General features: G+C 40.2%; 1 protein-coding gene across 6 annotated transcripts in view; it reads left to right on the top strand.

The window, feature by feature from the left end:
* The first annotated feature begins 189 nt into the window (after positions 1–189).
* The window catches only part of TSC1 (TSC complex subunit 1), a 28,892-nt gene continuing 12,816 nt past the window's right edge, over positions 190–16,265 (top strand). For 3 of the 6 annotated variants that reach the window (XM_075717059.1, XM_075717058.1, XM_075717055.1), the window contains exons 1-9: positions 190–272; positions 7,558–7,620; positions 8,730–8,905; positions 9,780–9,883; positions 10,562–10,714; positions 12,509–12,653; positions 13,706–13,860; positions 14,180–14,253; positions 15,707–15,885. In XM_075717059.1, the coding sequence (XP_075573174.1) occupies positions 8,800–8,905; positions 9,780–9,883; positions 10,562–10,714; positions 12,509–12,653; positions 13,706–13,860; positions 14,180–14,253; positions 15,707–15,885 (916 nt within the window). In that variant the 5' untranslated portion in view covers positions 190–272; positions 7,558–7,620; positions 8,730–8,799. Of the gene's footprint in view, positions 273–398; positions 467–7,557; positions 7,621–8,729; positions 8,906–8,995; positions 9,105–9,779; positions 9,884–10,561; positions 10,715–12,508; positions 12,654–13,705; positions 13,861–14,179; positions 14,254–15,706; positions 15,886–16,265 lie in introns of those variants that run through there. The other 3 variants (XM_075717056.1, XM_075717060.1, XM_075717061.1) reach the window with 3 other exon arrangements.

Below are 16,265 nucleotides of genomic sequence, written 5' to 3'. Positions count from 1 at the left end.
CCGGCCCCTCACGGCCCCTCCGGCCGGGCCTTGTTTACCGGCCGCCGCCCGGCCCCGCCCCGCCCCGCGTGACGTGACGTGACGTGACGTGCCCGCCGCCCCGGGCGCCGCGCGGCGCCGCCTCCCGAATCACGCGACCTCTTCGCGGTCGCATCGCTCCCGCGCCGAGATACCTCCGCCGCCGGAGAGCGGGTGGGCGCGGCGGCCGTCAGCCCTGCCCTCCTCCCCCACGGGGAGAAAGGCCTTTGAGGGGGGACGAGACGAGCGGGGCGGTGAGGGAGCGGCGCGGCGGCGGGCGGTGGGGGGAGGGAGGCGGAGAGGGGGGACTAGTTTTCGCGGCGGAGGGATTCGAGGGGAGAAGCGCCCTGTGAATGGTAGGGGGAGGGGGAGGCAGGGCCAAGATGGCGGCGCCCTGTGGGCTAGAGGAGCCCTGAGTGGTAAACAGCTGAGGGGAGGAGAAGGAGAGGTGAGTGCGATGGGCCTCCTCCTTCCTCCCCCAGCGGGGCGAGAGCGGAGGCAGACGGGGGGGACGGAGAGAAGGAGGCAGAGAACAGAGAGGGGGGGAGGCAGGGAGAAGGGGCTCGGGGAGGAGGCGGCAGGAGAAAGGGAAGGGGCCGGGGGGATGGGGAAGGCGAGGGTAAAGCTTGGCGGCGGGGGGGGGGGCGGGGGCGGTGGCAGTGTTCCCCCAGCCAAACTTGCTCGCTGCCCCGTCGTCGTCCCCCCCCGCGGCGGGGCTGCCCGGGGGTGCTGCCCCCCCCCCCCCGCTAGCCAACGCGCCTCTCTAATTTTGCGAGGTTTGTCGAAAAAGGTTCAGCAGCTCCGTTTCAAATGCTGAGTAGCGATTTCCAGACTTCCCCTGCCTCAGTCGCTCGCTGAGGAGGTTCCCTCGTCCGGGGTTAAGCATTAAAGCAGTTGTTAAAAGTCTGTCCCCTTGGTGGGGAAGGCTTTTCTTACTTCCTTGCTCGTGGGTAGGTAACGTGAAGTCAGGATGTTGTTTACTTCTACAAGAAAACATTGTGCTTCCTGTTGTCACAAAGAACTTGGAAGACTGCAGTTCTGAAGTTTTCACCCTTTGTTTGCTACGGATGCAGCCTCTATCATTGTTTTATCGGTTTAGTCAGTGCTTCTCTCCTCGTTGGTTGTTGGTTTTTTTAATGAGTCTTTTACAAGGCAATGAGTGAAAGAAAGAACGTGCCTTAAAGGAGTTTATGATTCAAAACCCATAGAAATGACACAGAAACCGGGATCGGGTTTTGTGTGCAGAACTGTTTCCAGAACTGCTGTTTCCAGAGAACCTTCCAGTGGATGCTAATACAGAAGGTTTTCATTCTTTGTCTGGCCTGATCCTGTAGTTTCCCGACATTAACTTCTGTGGCAAGTTGTTAGAAATTCATCATATTCGAAGCACTACTGAAGTGATCCCATTAGGTGGAAAAATTCCTCTTCAGTTTACATGTATGAACAACTAGAAACTGAATCTTTGGGAACTCGGGAAGTTTTAATAATTAGTGCAAGCACTGGGACTACATACTTCTGTCTGCAGTTGACTTTGCTTTGCTAAGCAGCAATCAGGTACTCTGCTTCTCAGAAACAGCTATGCCATGCTTAAGCATAAAATAAAATCATGGGCTTAAAATCCTTTACTCGGTAAACACCTTTTTAGTTTGTTTTTCTTTGTTCATTTGTTCTGGGTTTTTTTAGTTTTTTAACAGCCTAGTCAACCCAGTACTAAATTGCCTTTATGCAGAGTTGCATGGGCTTACTCAGATGAAAATACAGTCAGAATATCTAATGTGTCATGAGATAAGCTTTAATTAAAATGATTTTATCTTTGGCTGTGTTTAATCCTGGCTCCTTAACTCTTGTTACTTGAGAATTTACTTTTATGGTGACTAATAGAAAGTAGCATTGCTAAAGGGTTCCCACGTGAGCTATACTGTCCAATTGCAGACGTTTTGGTGTCTGAACAAACATTTGACTTTAGTAACTATTTGTAGTTTAAAATGAATGCTGGCCCTATTTAGAGCTGGACTGCTGGGATGTTGACTTGTACTGATCCCTGAAATTCTTGCAACCTTCTGTGAGCTGGTGATGTGATTGCCAAAGTCAGCCTCTGTAAGAACCGACCAGCCTATAACACATGCGCGCACACACGCATGCACAAACATAGATATCTCTGTCTTTGGAAAAGATACCGTCTGTAATACATCAAATAATCAAAGCACTTTTTAACGGTGGAGGCAGGGGAGGGGTACCAGATTTTATGGCATGTTGCAGACAGGTGTATATTTTTTGAAAGAATATTACAGCTTAGGATCTTGGTCTGGTAGGTAGCTGCTATACTTTTATGTAGTTTAATGAACATAATAAAGACAAGTAATACTTTCTTTGTTAGCATAAGCATTTATTTGGGTAGCACATTAAGATACAGAGGAAACTTCCTGCAGTGGTGAACTGCTCTCACTTTCCTGGGTATTACTCTTTTTTGGTTTTAATTAAAAAGTTACACATCACTTGGTATTGTTCTTTGTAATGCCTACTTTAATGCTTGGAGTAGTTAAAATGCCTCGACTGAGTACACTAGGTAGTTTGCAGTGGTTTCAAGATTTACTGAATTGCAGTGTAACTCTTGGAATACGTTTAAAGGTTTCTCTTGGTGGCCAAAAAACTGCTGCAGAGATTTAGGAGTCTTGTTCCTTGTGTTACTGCAAAGCCTAGAGCTCTCTGTTTACCTGTTTGTAGTTTTAGAAAGATTCCTTAGTTGAACTTATTTTCCTGGGGTACTGTTAATTAAATTGGCATAGAAAAACAATGCTTGTTCTTATTTATTTATTTGCTATTAATGTATGCAGTCGTGTGTAAGGAATTGAAATAATTCCCTTTCAGGTTAGTAACCGGCTTGTTAGCGTGTCTTCTGCCAGAGGGTTAAGTGTCAGCCCTACCATGTTTGGGCTTTTTTCAACATGCATTGCTTTTAAACAATTTTCCCTCTGAAAGAAATTTGATGGGTAGCAATTAGCATAATGTATTAGCACAGCATAGTTTCAAAAGAATCTTAAAAATTGCTGAATATGAATCTCTCTCTTTGTTTGGGGTTACTGGGTTTTTGTGATGTTCCTGTATCAGTTAAGCACCTGTAACAAAGTACAGGCGAATGTATATAATATCAAGTTAAAACTATAAATAATTGTCAAGTTTAGGAATGGGGTCTCGTATCAGATCTTAAAATAACTGGAAAAATATGAACTAGAAGAAACCAGACACCTTCATTCTTTTAAAATGAATAAAGAAATTAAATTAATTGTACTGCTAATTATAATGATGAGTTTGAACTGAGGTTTAAAGTGTTTAGAGTTATTATTTCTGGGTGGCGAAAAAGGGAATGATCAGCTGCTTACTTTCTTATTGCCAACAGTGGTTTTTCTCCATACTGTCACTTTTCATTCATTACTTATGTCACTTCTATAATGGTAGTGTTTAGTTTACCTGTGAAGAAAATATAAAATTGAGTATTGTTAGGAAATAAAGAACACGCTTGGATTTTTGTATATTGGATGGGAGGGAATGAGGCTTATCCTTTCATGACAAACATTTCAAAGATTTGAGTGAGAAGGGCTGCTTTGTTGCAAATCTGAATTTTTCTTTGAAAGCAATGATTGCTGTAAAATACTTCTGTCCTCATTCATGGCCTCTGCCAAAGCAGTACCTGAGGACCATACTTTACCTGCAGTAGAAATCAGATGCAAAAGTGAAGTCTTGAGGTCTGGCTTCACTTCGTTGCTGCCAGCAGTGGTCTTAACGTTGTTGAAATCCCCATTTTCTCTTGGGGTGGTGGGGGGTAATAACCATTTACTGGCATGCCCCATATTTAACTTATGATTAATGAAGAAGGGTGAAATGCTGATGCCGATGCCCCCACCCCTCAGAATAAGTGCTGGTGGTGTCTGAATTTCTGCGTTGTTACAGCAAATGCTGAGGACGTTCTGGGAGGAGTGTGTGTGTATGTTGAGTGTGTCCCCCTCCTCCCCACCCCTCAGAGAAGCATAACTGGCACTACCAGCTGCTTTTTCATTTGGCTTGAGATAAAAATACACTGAACAGAAGAACATCTTCTCTTGACAGAAATACTTATAGAAGTCATAATCTTTTGAAATACTCTGCTATCTCTTTCTCTATTGAGCCTTTTCCAATGAATATTTTCACAGTCTTTTCCTTTGTCTTGAGTTTGTAGCTTAACAGTGTTGTGTTGTGGTTAAATTAGCTACTGAAAAATTTTTTTAAAACAAATTGGTTCTTGGCTTGTTGGCTTCTCCTTTTTTCCCTGTAAGCTGGCTCCAAAGTTGTGTTGGTACTTAAAATTAATACTTTTTATTAAAATCTGTCTTTCTGAAAGCTCTTGAATATAAGAATACAAAGTTTGCTATTGGTGTTTATGTCTTCCAGTGAGATTAAAATTTTGCATTTTAAAAGGTGTTTAAACAGACTTTTTTCACTCTTTACTACCTTGTGCCTTAGATCTTTTATATAAAACTAATTTTAAAAGTTAGTGAAGAATCAGTGACTCAAACCATATGGAGAAGTTAACTGACTTCATTTTAATCCTGTTAGTTCCAAGTATGGCTGAAGAGATGTGGAAATTCTAATAGGGGTATGATTGCAGTAGCTGGGGATGAAAGCATTGAAGAGGCTCATCTTGTATACTCTGTATTTGAGAAGAAAGACATGGTTGTGATACAATACTGTAAAACTTTAAGGGAGATCCTGTTCACCACAAGTGTTGTATCAATCCCAGATACAAAATACTGTGGCATTCCACAGATGATCTCACTGTTTTACAAGGTAGTGGAAGTTCCTTAATCTGGCCTGTCCAGAGTTCCTTATCTACAAGATTTGAAAATCACATCACAAACTACTGGTAGGACTGGTCATAAATCACACTGATACGATGGCCCCTGGGACCTGTACTTCATCTACTACAACTGTTTTCTGATTGAAGTTAAAAGCCTGTTGCCTGTAAACTAGATCTTCAGCTGTCTTTGCTTTAAAAAAGTGTGATGTGTTTTAAGACTGTAGCTGGAATCTCCTGGTTTGTTCATTTGTGTTGAGCATCACGGACCCAGTATGATTAGAGGATCTTGGCCTTAGTCTTACTTAGGATTTCAAGTCTGTTCCTCACGAATGACTTTACAAGAGATCCTGCATCAAGAAAGCTGTGATTTGCTTTTGTAAAATTGTGACACTGTGTATAGCAGGGTGACAACATTATACTGGTGTTTATATAACTTCAGCAGATAAACTTTCCACCTAGTGAAGTACCTATTTGTAATATTGACCCAGTTTTAGATGTGGTTTAGAATACTTTCATTAATATTTTGAATACTGGCTTTTAGAGTGGAGATTGCCCCACTTTTCATAAAGTACTTCAGTGCATGATCTACTGATTGACAAGTTCATTTAAACTATGCTGGATTTATTGGCACAAGGTCACTTGAGCCATCTGTTTTAATTAGTTTAGGGAGCTTGGGAACTTGTTAGTTACCTACATGTACAGTTACCGGCAACTAAGCTTGCATTATCAGCCTTGCTTTTATCTGATTGTAGTTTTTGTGTGCCATCAGGCCAATAGCACAAAGTTTGAAATCCTCTTACCTACTGAACACTTAAACCGGTGTTTTTCCCGTCTGTCTGCATGTGTATTGTTGAAGCTGACTTCCAAAAACATGCATGGTTCTTGATTTCACCATGCTCTAGTTTTTTCCCTCTGGCAGTATCAGAATTAGTGAAACCTGCTGTTGAGGTTTTTACCGGTGTGATGAAGATCTGGTCCAAGCATAATGTGTTACTAGAGGAAAATAAGAAATAAAAGCATTCTTGTCACTCTGGTGCAGGGCGGGGAATCACAGAAAAAAAGTTGACAAGGTCTTTATGGGGTAAAAAAGCAGAGACTAGCATTTATGCTGCTTTAATTCTCAAAACAGGTTTTGCTTGCAGCTGGTTTGGGGGTGTGGTCATTCATCTCTTGTTAACACGACTTTAAAACAACTAATTCATGTTACTTGGGAGGCTGGTGTATCTATTGCTTAACCATAGCAGAGACTGTATACTGATAGAAATCGAGGCACCTATGTTAGGAAGCCCTTTACGGTCTCAAAGATAGTGTTCTCAGAAATAAAGGAATAGATTACTTGTAGTAAACTATTTCCCCATATATAGTTCTGCATGCATTCTGGGTATCTCAGTATAACTGTAATTTAGTAAATTAAATATTACAGCAGTTACTAGAAACTAAAAATATAGTTGACTCCTGAAAATGAGTAACAAAGTGAAAGGTTGACTCCTTAGGTTGCATGGATGAGTGGCTTTAAACTTTCTGAAAGGATGGTGTTACTCTTTGAACATTGCTTGCCTTCTAAGCAGCAAGCTCTTTGAGGAAGAAGATGAAGCCTGGAAGTCTGCACACTGTAGAGTTTTAAAAAAAAAAAAAAAAAAAGAAAGAAACCAAACCAGAATGCCAAACTACAACAAATCCCAGCCCTAATCTTTTTGGAAAGCAGATATCCATTCTGTATGAGTAAAAAGCTAGTCTTTTCCCCCACCCCAAGTTGCTATTTTATTATCTTTAATTGAAAGTCTTGTTTACGCTACCAGCCAGTTTTAAGTCTGCACTTTTTAAGATCTTGCCAGCATGGGACGTGAAAAAAAATAGCATTTAGATCTGAAACACTTCAATTAGCAGACTCTGCTAGCTGCTTGTAGATGAACTGAAATTTTATTTGGACTGTTCAGCTATGCAGCTATGATAATTGAAAACTGAGGGTGGGGTTTTTTTGTGTTCTGGAACTGTGATTACAAGAACACTTCAAGCAAGTTTGTTGCTAATGAAATGCTTGTTGTGAGTGTGGTGCCATATTATCACCTTTGAATTTGCAATCAGTGCCAGATTAAGTTAGCTGATGTCTTGTGGCCCTAGTAAAAGTGACCTTGGGCAGTTCTGCAAGTACAGAGTGATACATTGCAAATGACAAAGTTTACTGGTAGACAGGTTAACTCCTGCTGTCCGGTAATATTGTTAAACATAAGTTTTCAAGGAAGTGATATGTATATAAATAATTACAGAATTATAATTTCAAATAGAGCACTGATCCTTGGCTAATGTCTAACAATGTTTTGACTAGAATCTAAAGACTTAAACAATTACAGTAATTATTCTATGTTCAGAATTTGGTAGGATAACAGAAGACTTCTTTGTAAGATTTTACCTACCATAAATAAAACTCTTTAGCAGCTTTTGAAGGTTCACAGTACAAAACTACAGTCTTGTGAAAGCCACCTAGTTAGAGGCAATTACACAGCTTAACCTGTGGACAATTCTGGAAAGGGCAACTGTGCAACACCTTTTGGTGTTTTTCAAACTAAGGGCTGACTTTCCTCACACAGGAGATACATAGCTCGGCTATGCTTAGTAAAGAACTTAATGCTGGTCTGAATATACAAGGTTTGATAAGGAAGAAATAAATTGTGCCTTTTGTTAACCTCTTCATGCTTTTTCTTTATTAGTGATCATGAAAGGTGTGTGGCTGACAGCATTGCAGACAGAAGCTCAACTCGTCCACAGAACAGGTGCTGTATATACAATTGCAGTAAAAAAAAAAAAAAAAAAAAAATCTTGTGTGTCAACTTGGTATGTGTCAGTCTTGCCTTCCATGGAGAAAATGAACAATGCATGCTAGCTGGAAGTAGGAGGAAAGAAGAAACCCTTGCTAATAAAATTAGGTGTGATGTGAAGCCAGATTCTTTCTGCCACTGGGAAAGGTTCAGCATAGGATTCTTATGGATGAAGAAAAAACTTGATTCATTTTGTGATGGATAGATAGATGTGATGCCGGAATGCCTCCCTTGCTGGTACATGGGAGGAAGCCATCTTAAAAGCCTGAAATGACTTAGATTTACTCCTACTTAGTACTGTGAAGCTGACCAGTCACGTTATCTGCACATTGTTGCATTTAATAATCTATACAGTTTTTGCACTGCAGAGTTTTTAATATATAATTCACAAATTATACATGTGAAAACAAGGTATGTTGTGCTGCTAAGCTTGTGATTTAGTATGCACAGGGTGACCAAGGAACAGCAGCTGTAGTAACCCTAACTGAGTTTCCTAACAGCTGCAACTTGGCCACGTTGCAAGTATTAAAGCACAAATCTATTAGTATGCAATAATGCAAAGCCGAGGGCAGTGAATTTCTAATCTAGCCACAGGAGTGGAGAAGGATCTTGAGATGCATATTTTCTGCAGACTGTAGACCACTAAGCAAAGGACTTGAAAGGTTGGTTGAGGAGGAATTGCTGTAAGAAAGCGAGAATGGAATGATTCCAGGGATGTATTTGCATTTTATTCAAAACTTTAGTCTTAGTTGACTTACCTGGAGAGCAAATTTAAAAAAAAGATGGTAATAGAACGCTCTGATGGTCTATATATGCTAGCCGAGGTCTTCCACAAAACAGATTAATGCCTTTTTAAAAAAGATGAAGAAAACCCTGCTCGTGACTCATTGGCTTCTTTGTAAACTCTTACAGCTTTAATTGCAGGTGTGTAAACTCTATCAATCCTTTCAGTGTAAAACTGTTAAATGGGCAATACGGCAGAAAAGAAATAGGGAAGTGATGAGAGATGTCAGAAGGAAAGGGAAAAAAGAAAGCTCATTCATCTGCTCTCTCTTCTCTCCTAGTCTGGTAGAGAGGCACCAATGAGGAACGTCCTGAAATTTTAACCTCCACATTCATGTTAGTACGTGCATCATGGCACAGCAAGGAAATGTTGGTGAGCTCCTCTCAATGCTGGATTCTCCAGTTCTGGGTGTCCTGGAAGATATAACAACTGTGTTCAAAGATAATCTCATTTGTGGTATGTATCCTTATATGTAATTGGAGGAAGGGTTTTGCTTTTACACCAATAAAGGTAGAATAATGTTTTATTTTTTTCTGTCAAACACAGTCTTTGCAAATGCAACTTGAAAGAAACTCTTGATATTTGGGTTTGAAATTGCTTCAAGGGTTGAGGCTTCTCTTCAGTCCACTTTGCTTAATGGCATGCCTCTTGGAAGGTCTGTTATATAATTGTTCAAATGCTATTATAAAATGACTAGCTTTTCCCGGGGCATAACCTCAAGTTGTGAGCTGATGGAACTTTCTTTGCAAGTGTATCTAGAAAGAATTAGGTGTCATCCACGTTATGGGAACTAGCAGGATTTTGTTCATTCGAAAAATAAACAACAAAAAACCCCAACCCTAAACAAAACAACAGACCCAGCCTTCCTTGAAAAAATGATTGCTGCTGTTAAGGCATCCCTTATGTTGACAGAGCCTTTTCAGAGCATGTGAGCACTGGCAGTGTCCTTGTCCCTGAACTTGCTCTCCTTTATCTGCTGAAGGGAGAGAATGTAAAGTTAGTCCTGAACTCTTTACCTGTACTGCGTAAAATACTCTTGCAGTTCAGCTACCTCTAGGTTTTTAAGGTTAGACAGTAATTGTTAGTTATTAAAAAAAAACTAGTTACTTTTCCTGAGCTGACTGCAATTGCTTGAATGGTTAGGAACTAGAAAATATAGTTGAGAGGTCTCATTTTCCTAAAGATCTGGCAAACACTAAGTGCTGGTTTATGTTATAAATTGTGTAATAGTTGTTAAAGAGTTGTACAATGTCCCTGTAACAAATGCTTCATTTTTAGTGTATTGAGAATGTATGGTTTTTTCTTTTCCTTGCTGTAAACAAACTGATAGACCGTGGACCTATGCTTGTGAACAACCTGGTGGACTATTACTTGGAAACTAATTCTCAGCAGGCACTGCATATACTGTCCACACTGCAAGAGCCTCATGACAAGGTAAAAAAAAAAAAAAAAAAAAAAAAAAAATCTTGTTATTAAGCATGGCAGATTTTAGCCTGGTATTGAAGCAACCTTTAAATAGCATCTGTTAGAACTGTGTTTTCCATTCTCGTATAGAATTACATTGTAGAGATGTAGTATCTCTGTAGTAAGAGTAGTTAAGTTTTAAAAAAAAAAAAAACCTTCAAAGGTCTCCATTTCTTGGGTTGCTTAAACTGCCCCAATTAAGCAAAGAATCTCTATAAATTAAAGTTTTCTGAGGGCTAATGTTGTTTCTTTGCAATGCTACTGCTGCTTGTTCAATGCTGGATGTGTTAGCCTAAAACGAATTGGATATTTTTGAGAGCAAGTAAGGCATTTTAAATAGGTTGAGAGGATGGCACTACAGATAGTTTTACTTCTGCTGACCAGAATTTTTTTATTATTTATTTATGATAAACATTTTGAAGTGCAGTGACTGCTTCTGGACTGAATAGTTTGCATTTTGCTACCAGCAGACTTAAATTTATTGCTGGGTTTTATTTGCTCTTGGATCCTCTATATTTGTAAAATGCCCATAGTTTCCATAATTGGCAATGGCAAACTGCTGAATAGAGATTGGTGAAAAAGAATATATACCAGTTAAATACAAACACCTTTCCTTTTTCTACCGCTCTCTCCCAAATCTTCTATCAGCATCTACTGGACAAAATTAATGAATATATGGGCAAAGCTGCTACCCGTTTACCCACCCTCTCTCTGCTGGGACACGTGATAAGACGACAACCATCTTGGAAACATAAGCTTTCTCAAGCACCTCTCCTACTTTCATTGCTGAAATGTCTCAAGGTAAGAACTGCTTAGTGTTGTCCATGAAACACTTGTACACCTGATGTAAACATACGTACTTGTAATGCAAGGCATTTCTTTTCTGTTTTGATGCCATTTAGTTAAGCTGTGAGAAGAGATAAAATGTTGATTAAAATACTGAGCCACAGTGGAATTGTATCAACTAAATACTCTGTGCTGATCCTGTTATTACTGCCAATCTTGTTTCTAAAAGCCACTGTCCCTGTATAACTTTGAGTTAGCAAAGTTTACTAAAACTTTTCTAAAAATAAGTTAAAGACAGAGGGCGATTGGTGAAGTTGATGGATATCTTGAATGTGAACTTATTGAGAAATACAATAACTTCCCATTAGTGCCTTCTGAAATTTGTGCATGTAAGGTAATATACTCTACTTGCAGTGTAGATGGGGCATGCGATAGACTATTCCATGATGAAATTACCTTGGAATTAACAGACTTTCCCTTCTTAGCTACAGACGTGCTGGATTTCAAGGAGGCAGCTGTGTCCCCATGCTTTGTTTTTTTCCCGTCTGCAAATTTATGTTATCATACTGTGCAGTATTGTAACAGTGAATAAAGAATGGAAAGTGTTTTGAGACCTAGAATGCATTGTCAGTAATATCATTTAATATGATAGTGAAGAATTCATATTAGTCATTTAAGCCATAAAATGCATGATCTAGTCAAGTGCCAGTGCTCTTCAAAACAAAAACTCAACAGATTTGTAACTGCCAAAGAAGAAGCTATGAGTGCTGTTACTGGAACTCCTGACATGCCTGATGAGTTCTGTTGTCCTTTTCACTGTGAGTCTTACCTGATTGTGAGAGGAGTGAAGCGTGTCAGAAAACTGCTGGGAGTAGAACAGAAACGTGGAAGCCCTAGGGATGTGTACAGAGGGATAGGGCTGGACATGAAATGTGCTGTGAAAGGTTATGTCTGACTGAGGGAGAATAGAGGCTGTAGATTACATAGAGGAAGAAAAAATCCTAACACTGAATATGCCCGATCAGCCCGAGAGGTTCTTGGGAAATACCAAGACCAGCTCAGTGGCATCTGGCCATACGCTTGCCTGTGCTGTTTACACCCCTATCCTGACAAAGCGGAGGAACTACCAAGGAAAATGCGCGTTAAGCTGGGGAAGCAAGCGAGGACCCCACCAGGAAAGAGTCTGAATGTTTTCTGTGTCCTGTCCTAACATCTGATTCTCTATTACTGTTTCATCTAGCTAAAGATTTTTACTGCCACATTGCTTTCTCTCAGTGTAAGCCATGGGGTCCTAGTTATTGTTTGAATTACTGCTTTATGAAATATTTAGCTGCGAGAGTCATCAACCAGGTTGGTGCTTTTGACCAGAAAAGCTTTTGACCCTTGCATTGGTAATGGGCCAACATCCTTGAATACCCTGATCAGATCTGCAGTTTCTTAAGCTCCAAATGCCGTGTGTGCTTAGCTCTGTGAAAGAAGGCAGGCGGTACATAAGATGCTTCACATACCAGTGATTTTTTTTCTACTCAATTGTGGAACTGTGGTGATGTTCCCTTTTTAACTAAGTCAAGTCTTTATACAGAAAATCAGCAGCAGAATAGGAACAAGAATCCCAAATCTTTTTTCTTAGAGTTGTTCTGGATGAAAGAGACAATAATCTTAGTTCATTAAGTTATGGTAGGTTTCAGAGAGACTGTTTCAAAGTAGAGAACTTTTTCCATGGTGATGATTCAGTGTTCACTTCATCCTTGGAAAAAATTAAGTTCAACTCTTTTAACTGACTAATGCAGGTTTTTTCCCTTCTTGCAGACTGACACAGATGTAGTAGTACTCACCACAGGTGTCCTAGTGCTAATAACCATGTTGCCAATGATTCCTCAGTCTGGCAAACAGTACCTTCATGATTTCTTTGGTATCTTTGGGCGTCTCTCAGCCTGGTGCTTGCAGAATCCAGGTGAGATTTCAACTTTGTTGCATGCAGTTATGGTTTAGTAGTATCCTTGTGACTCATATGCAGTTGGTGAGCATGTTCTTTTGTGAGACTCTTAATGGTCTGAGATTACTTAAATGCAGAAAATGATGTATTAAGCCCACAAGCTATTCTGTTCTTTGCTAGTTAGCATCAGGGAGTGCTTCTTTGCTCAAAACGTGGAAGTCTCTTAGATTCTTCCATGTGGTGCTGCTATTACATGAAGTTTCACTGGACCGAAATGCTACCCCGATGACAGTGAAAAGCAGCGATTGATCTTAATGGATAGAGAAGGGAAAATGTTAATGTTTGACAGAGATATTTGGGAATTTGAGATTTCCAGGTATGGATGGGGAGGGGGAAGAAGCAACATGTAAGAGTTTCTTTTAACATGCAACTACCAATAGTCACGAAAGTGTTGGTGAAACTAGTCTTCTCAGTTATAGCATTGGTTCTGATGAATTGGTTTTGTTGAATTTGTTGTAAGGTGTCTGATACCTAACACTAGCGTTATCTGTATGTGTCTCATGGCTGTATGAACAAATGCTACGTTAAGCACATAGAGATACGATTTAGAGGGCCATTTTGCATTGCAAGTAGGATTGGAACTTACAAGATGGCTAGTAAGATGCAAGTCTGTTGCAATTGCTTTTTGTGGGTACAAACTTTTAGTTTTTACCTTTGAAGTGAAGCAAACCTTAGTTTTCTTTTTTAATCATTCAGTCTGTCTTGAAAACTCTGGCTCACTATCTAGAGGGGTTTCAGGTTTTAACTTGGATAAAAAATGCTGTGCTTTGAGAATGACAGGATACTGGTTGGAATTAATGGTCCGTATCTTAATTTTTGGGTTTGCTGTGAGCTGATGAGTAAGTGTTGCCTATTCTCTCAGAAGACTTCACAGTTTCACTAGGGACTATTCATATCTCAGAAGACTCGTTCCAGTTAACATTTCAAAATTTAAAGTACTTTGCTTGCATTCTTAGAAGTTTTGTTCTTTGCTCCAATGTAATGAAAAAGATTCTAACTACTTTTTCCAGGTCACGTGGCAGAGATTTATCTTGTCCATCTTCATGCCAGTGTCTATGCTCTCTTTCATCGTCTCTATGGAATGTATCCTTGCAATTTTGTCTCCTTTCTGCGTTCTCACTACAGTATGAAGGAAAACTTGGAGACCTTTGAAGAGGTAGTCAAGGTAAAATGCTGTTCGTCTCTGTATTATCTGAGGCAAGGAATTCATAGCTGTATAAAGGCAGGTATTTGCCAATTTAATACACTACATTGTTTTAACTGAGGGCTGCTCAATGAAACAGAATAAAACCAGGCTTCTGGAGGACTGAAATCTCAGTTGGGAGCAAGATCAGCTCTTGAAGCTGTGATAATGCGTGTTAGCTTTATCTGTTAACTGTAAATTCTGAACTCTTGGGATCAGTAGGTTGCTCATCAGCTTTGTGTAGTTTAGTGCAATCCAAAGATGCTGTACTGATAATACATACTTCTTCTTGCTCATCCAGCCAATGATGGAACATGTGCGAATTCATCCAGAATTAGTGACTGGATCTAAGGACCATGAACTGGACCCACGAAGGTATATATGTTCACTCTGCTATTAGGAAAGGCTATAAATGAGCAGCTTTTAGCTGGGTTATTTCAGAAGGCTTACAGCAAAACCTCTTCTGTCAGCAACAGTGTTGTGCCAGTGGTGTTTTGCCACCCATATGCATAGGTACACCAGGTAAACATGAAGACTTTCTTCATCCAAGCTTATAGCTGGATGAATAAGCACAAACTGTTGTGAAAGGCCATTAGCAACAATGTTGGGGTTCTAAATTAATTTTGTGTCTGGGATAGAATCTGTCTTCTACTTAATAGTTGACTTTGTCTTAATTTTATGACTTAACAATCAAACATCCTCATCAAGTTCTAAAAGAATTTGCTCATAATGAATAAAGAGAAACTACCACTGGCCTGCTTCATTGGCTTAAGTTTTGGGTCATATTTTTTTTGGTTTGTTTAAGTACTTGGTGGGATTTAAGCGTTTAAAATGGCTTCAGTGTGTCTTGTTTTGGTACCTAGATATTGGTTCAGTTAACAGATCAATTCTTTTAACAGGTATGTGTTAACATTATCAGCTGTATTAGTTTTCTTTAGAAATAGGCTCATTTGCCTGCAGCAGCACCACTTGCTGCTTTTCTCTTGTCTCCACAGGCCCAGCCACTGAAGAGGAGAAATTGACTCTTGTTGCTGCACAGTAGTGCTCTTGCCCTGCTTTTCAGAGCCACTAGGAAAACACTACTAAATGGGAACCTATTGACTATCACAATGCTCAATTTTGCAGGCTTCTCCCAGACAGGGGGGAGGGTGGCACCGCTAAGGAGTGCAATTGGCACAAAACTACCAGTTGAAGCCTTCTGATTTGGTATCTTGCACATAATACCTTACATTCAAAAGCAACTCAGCCTTTAATAGACAGCCTGCTGTGCTTTCTCTTCTTTACAGTGAACGTCCATCCCCTGAAATACTGGGCAGATCTAATCAGGCTGCTTAATTTAGTGAGAAAAAGTTTTCAGAATGAAGGAGGTAGTAACAATAAAAAGCATCCCCAAAACTTGGGAGGAAATACACAGACCTGAAACTGGCATTGCAGATGGTGTTTGTTTAAATACTATAAGATTCCCTCACTGATGGCATGTCTAAATTTTGGCTACCAACATCTGAGTGTAGTTGAGCTGATTTCTACAGCTGCTGAAGCTCAGGATCAACCAAGTCTTCGTATGCTGTTCCTCCTTTCCAGAGTGCTCCATGGCAGACCTTTATGGATCTCTGTGTCAAAGCTGTTTGTCTCCTCTCTGAGACCCCCTCTTACAAGTCATCTGGTTGCAATTTCTGTATGGTGCCTTGTTCCAGTTTTGGCTGGGAGCATGCAAAGCTGTCTGGAACAAATGAGCCATCCTACAAGCCAATTCCTCATATCTCCAGGAACTCTTGTTTGTAACAATAATTGACTAACTTACTCTTTTGGATCCAAAAACTGTCTGCAGGTGGAAAAGACTAGAAACTCATGATGTTGTGATAGAATGTGCCAAAATCTCCCTGGACCCTGCAGAAGCCTCATATGAAGATGGCTATTACTCTGTGTCTCGGAAACTCTGCACAAGCTTAAAACATCATCAAACTGACCCCAGTGCCAGCTATTACATTGACACACAGAGCAGCTATGGTAAGACCTGCCTGATGGCTAATGAATACCCATTTCCTGGAGGAAAACTGGCCCTATAGCAGAAAGACATCTTACTAATTCATCCCACTTTAAAGTCCGATTCTTAGGTGCCAGAAAATAAACCATCATTTAAAGACAAAGAAATATATACATATATGCTGTGGTCATGCAGACATACAGAATGTTGGCAAAGTTGCCTTTCCACTGCCTCTTCTTCCCTTGCCCACCTCAGCTCCAAAACAACAAACCAACAAAAAAAAAAAAAGCTGTAGTATGTAAAATATTCAATAGATATTTTCTTGGGCTAGAAGAAAAGTCTCTTGTTTCCTAGCTGCCACTTTGTATGTTGAACAGATTTGAAATGTTTTGGTTGAAAACCT

The sequence above is a fragment of the Pelecanus crispus genome, chromosome 9 (genome assembly GCF_030463565.1).
Source record: "Pelecanus crispus isolate bPelCri1 chromosome 9, bPelCri1.pri, whole genome shotgun sequence".
NCBI classification, from domain to species: domain Eukaryota; kingdom Metazoa; phylum Chordata; class Aves; order Pelecaniformes; family Pelecanidae; genus Pelecanus; species Pelecanus crispus.
This window is presented reverse-complemented; position numbering and strand designations above follow the sequence as displayed.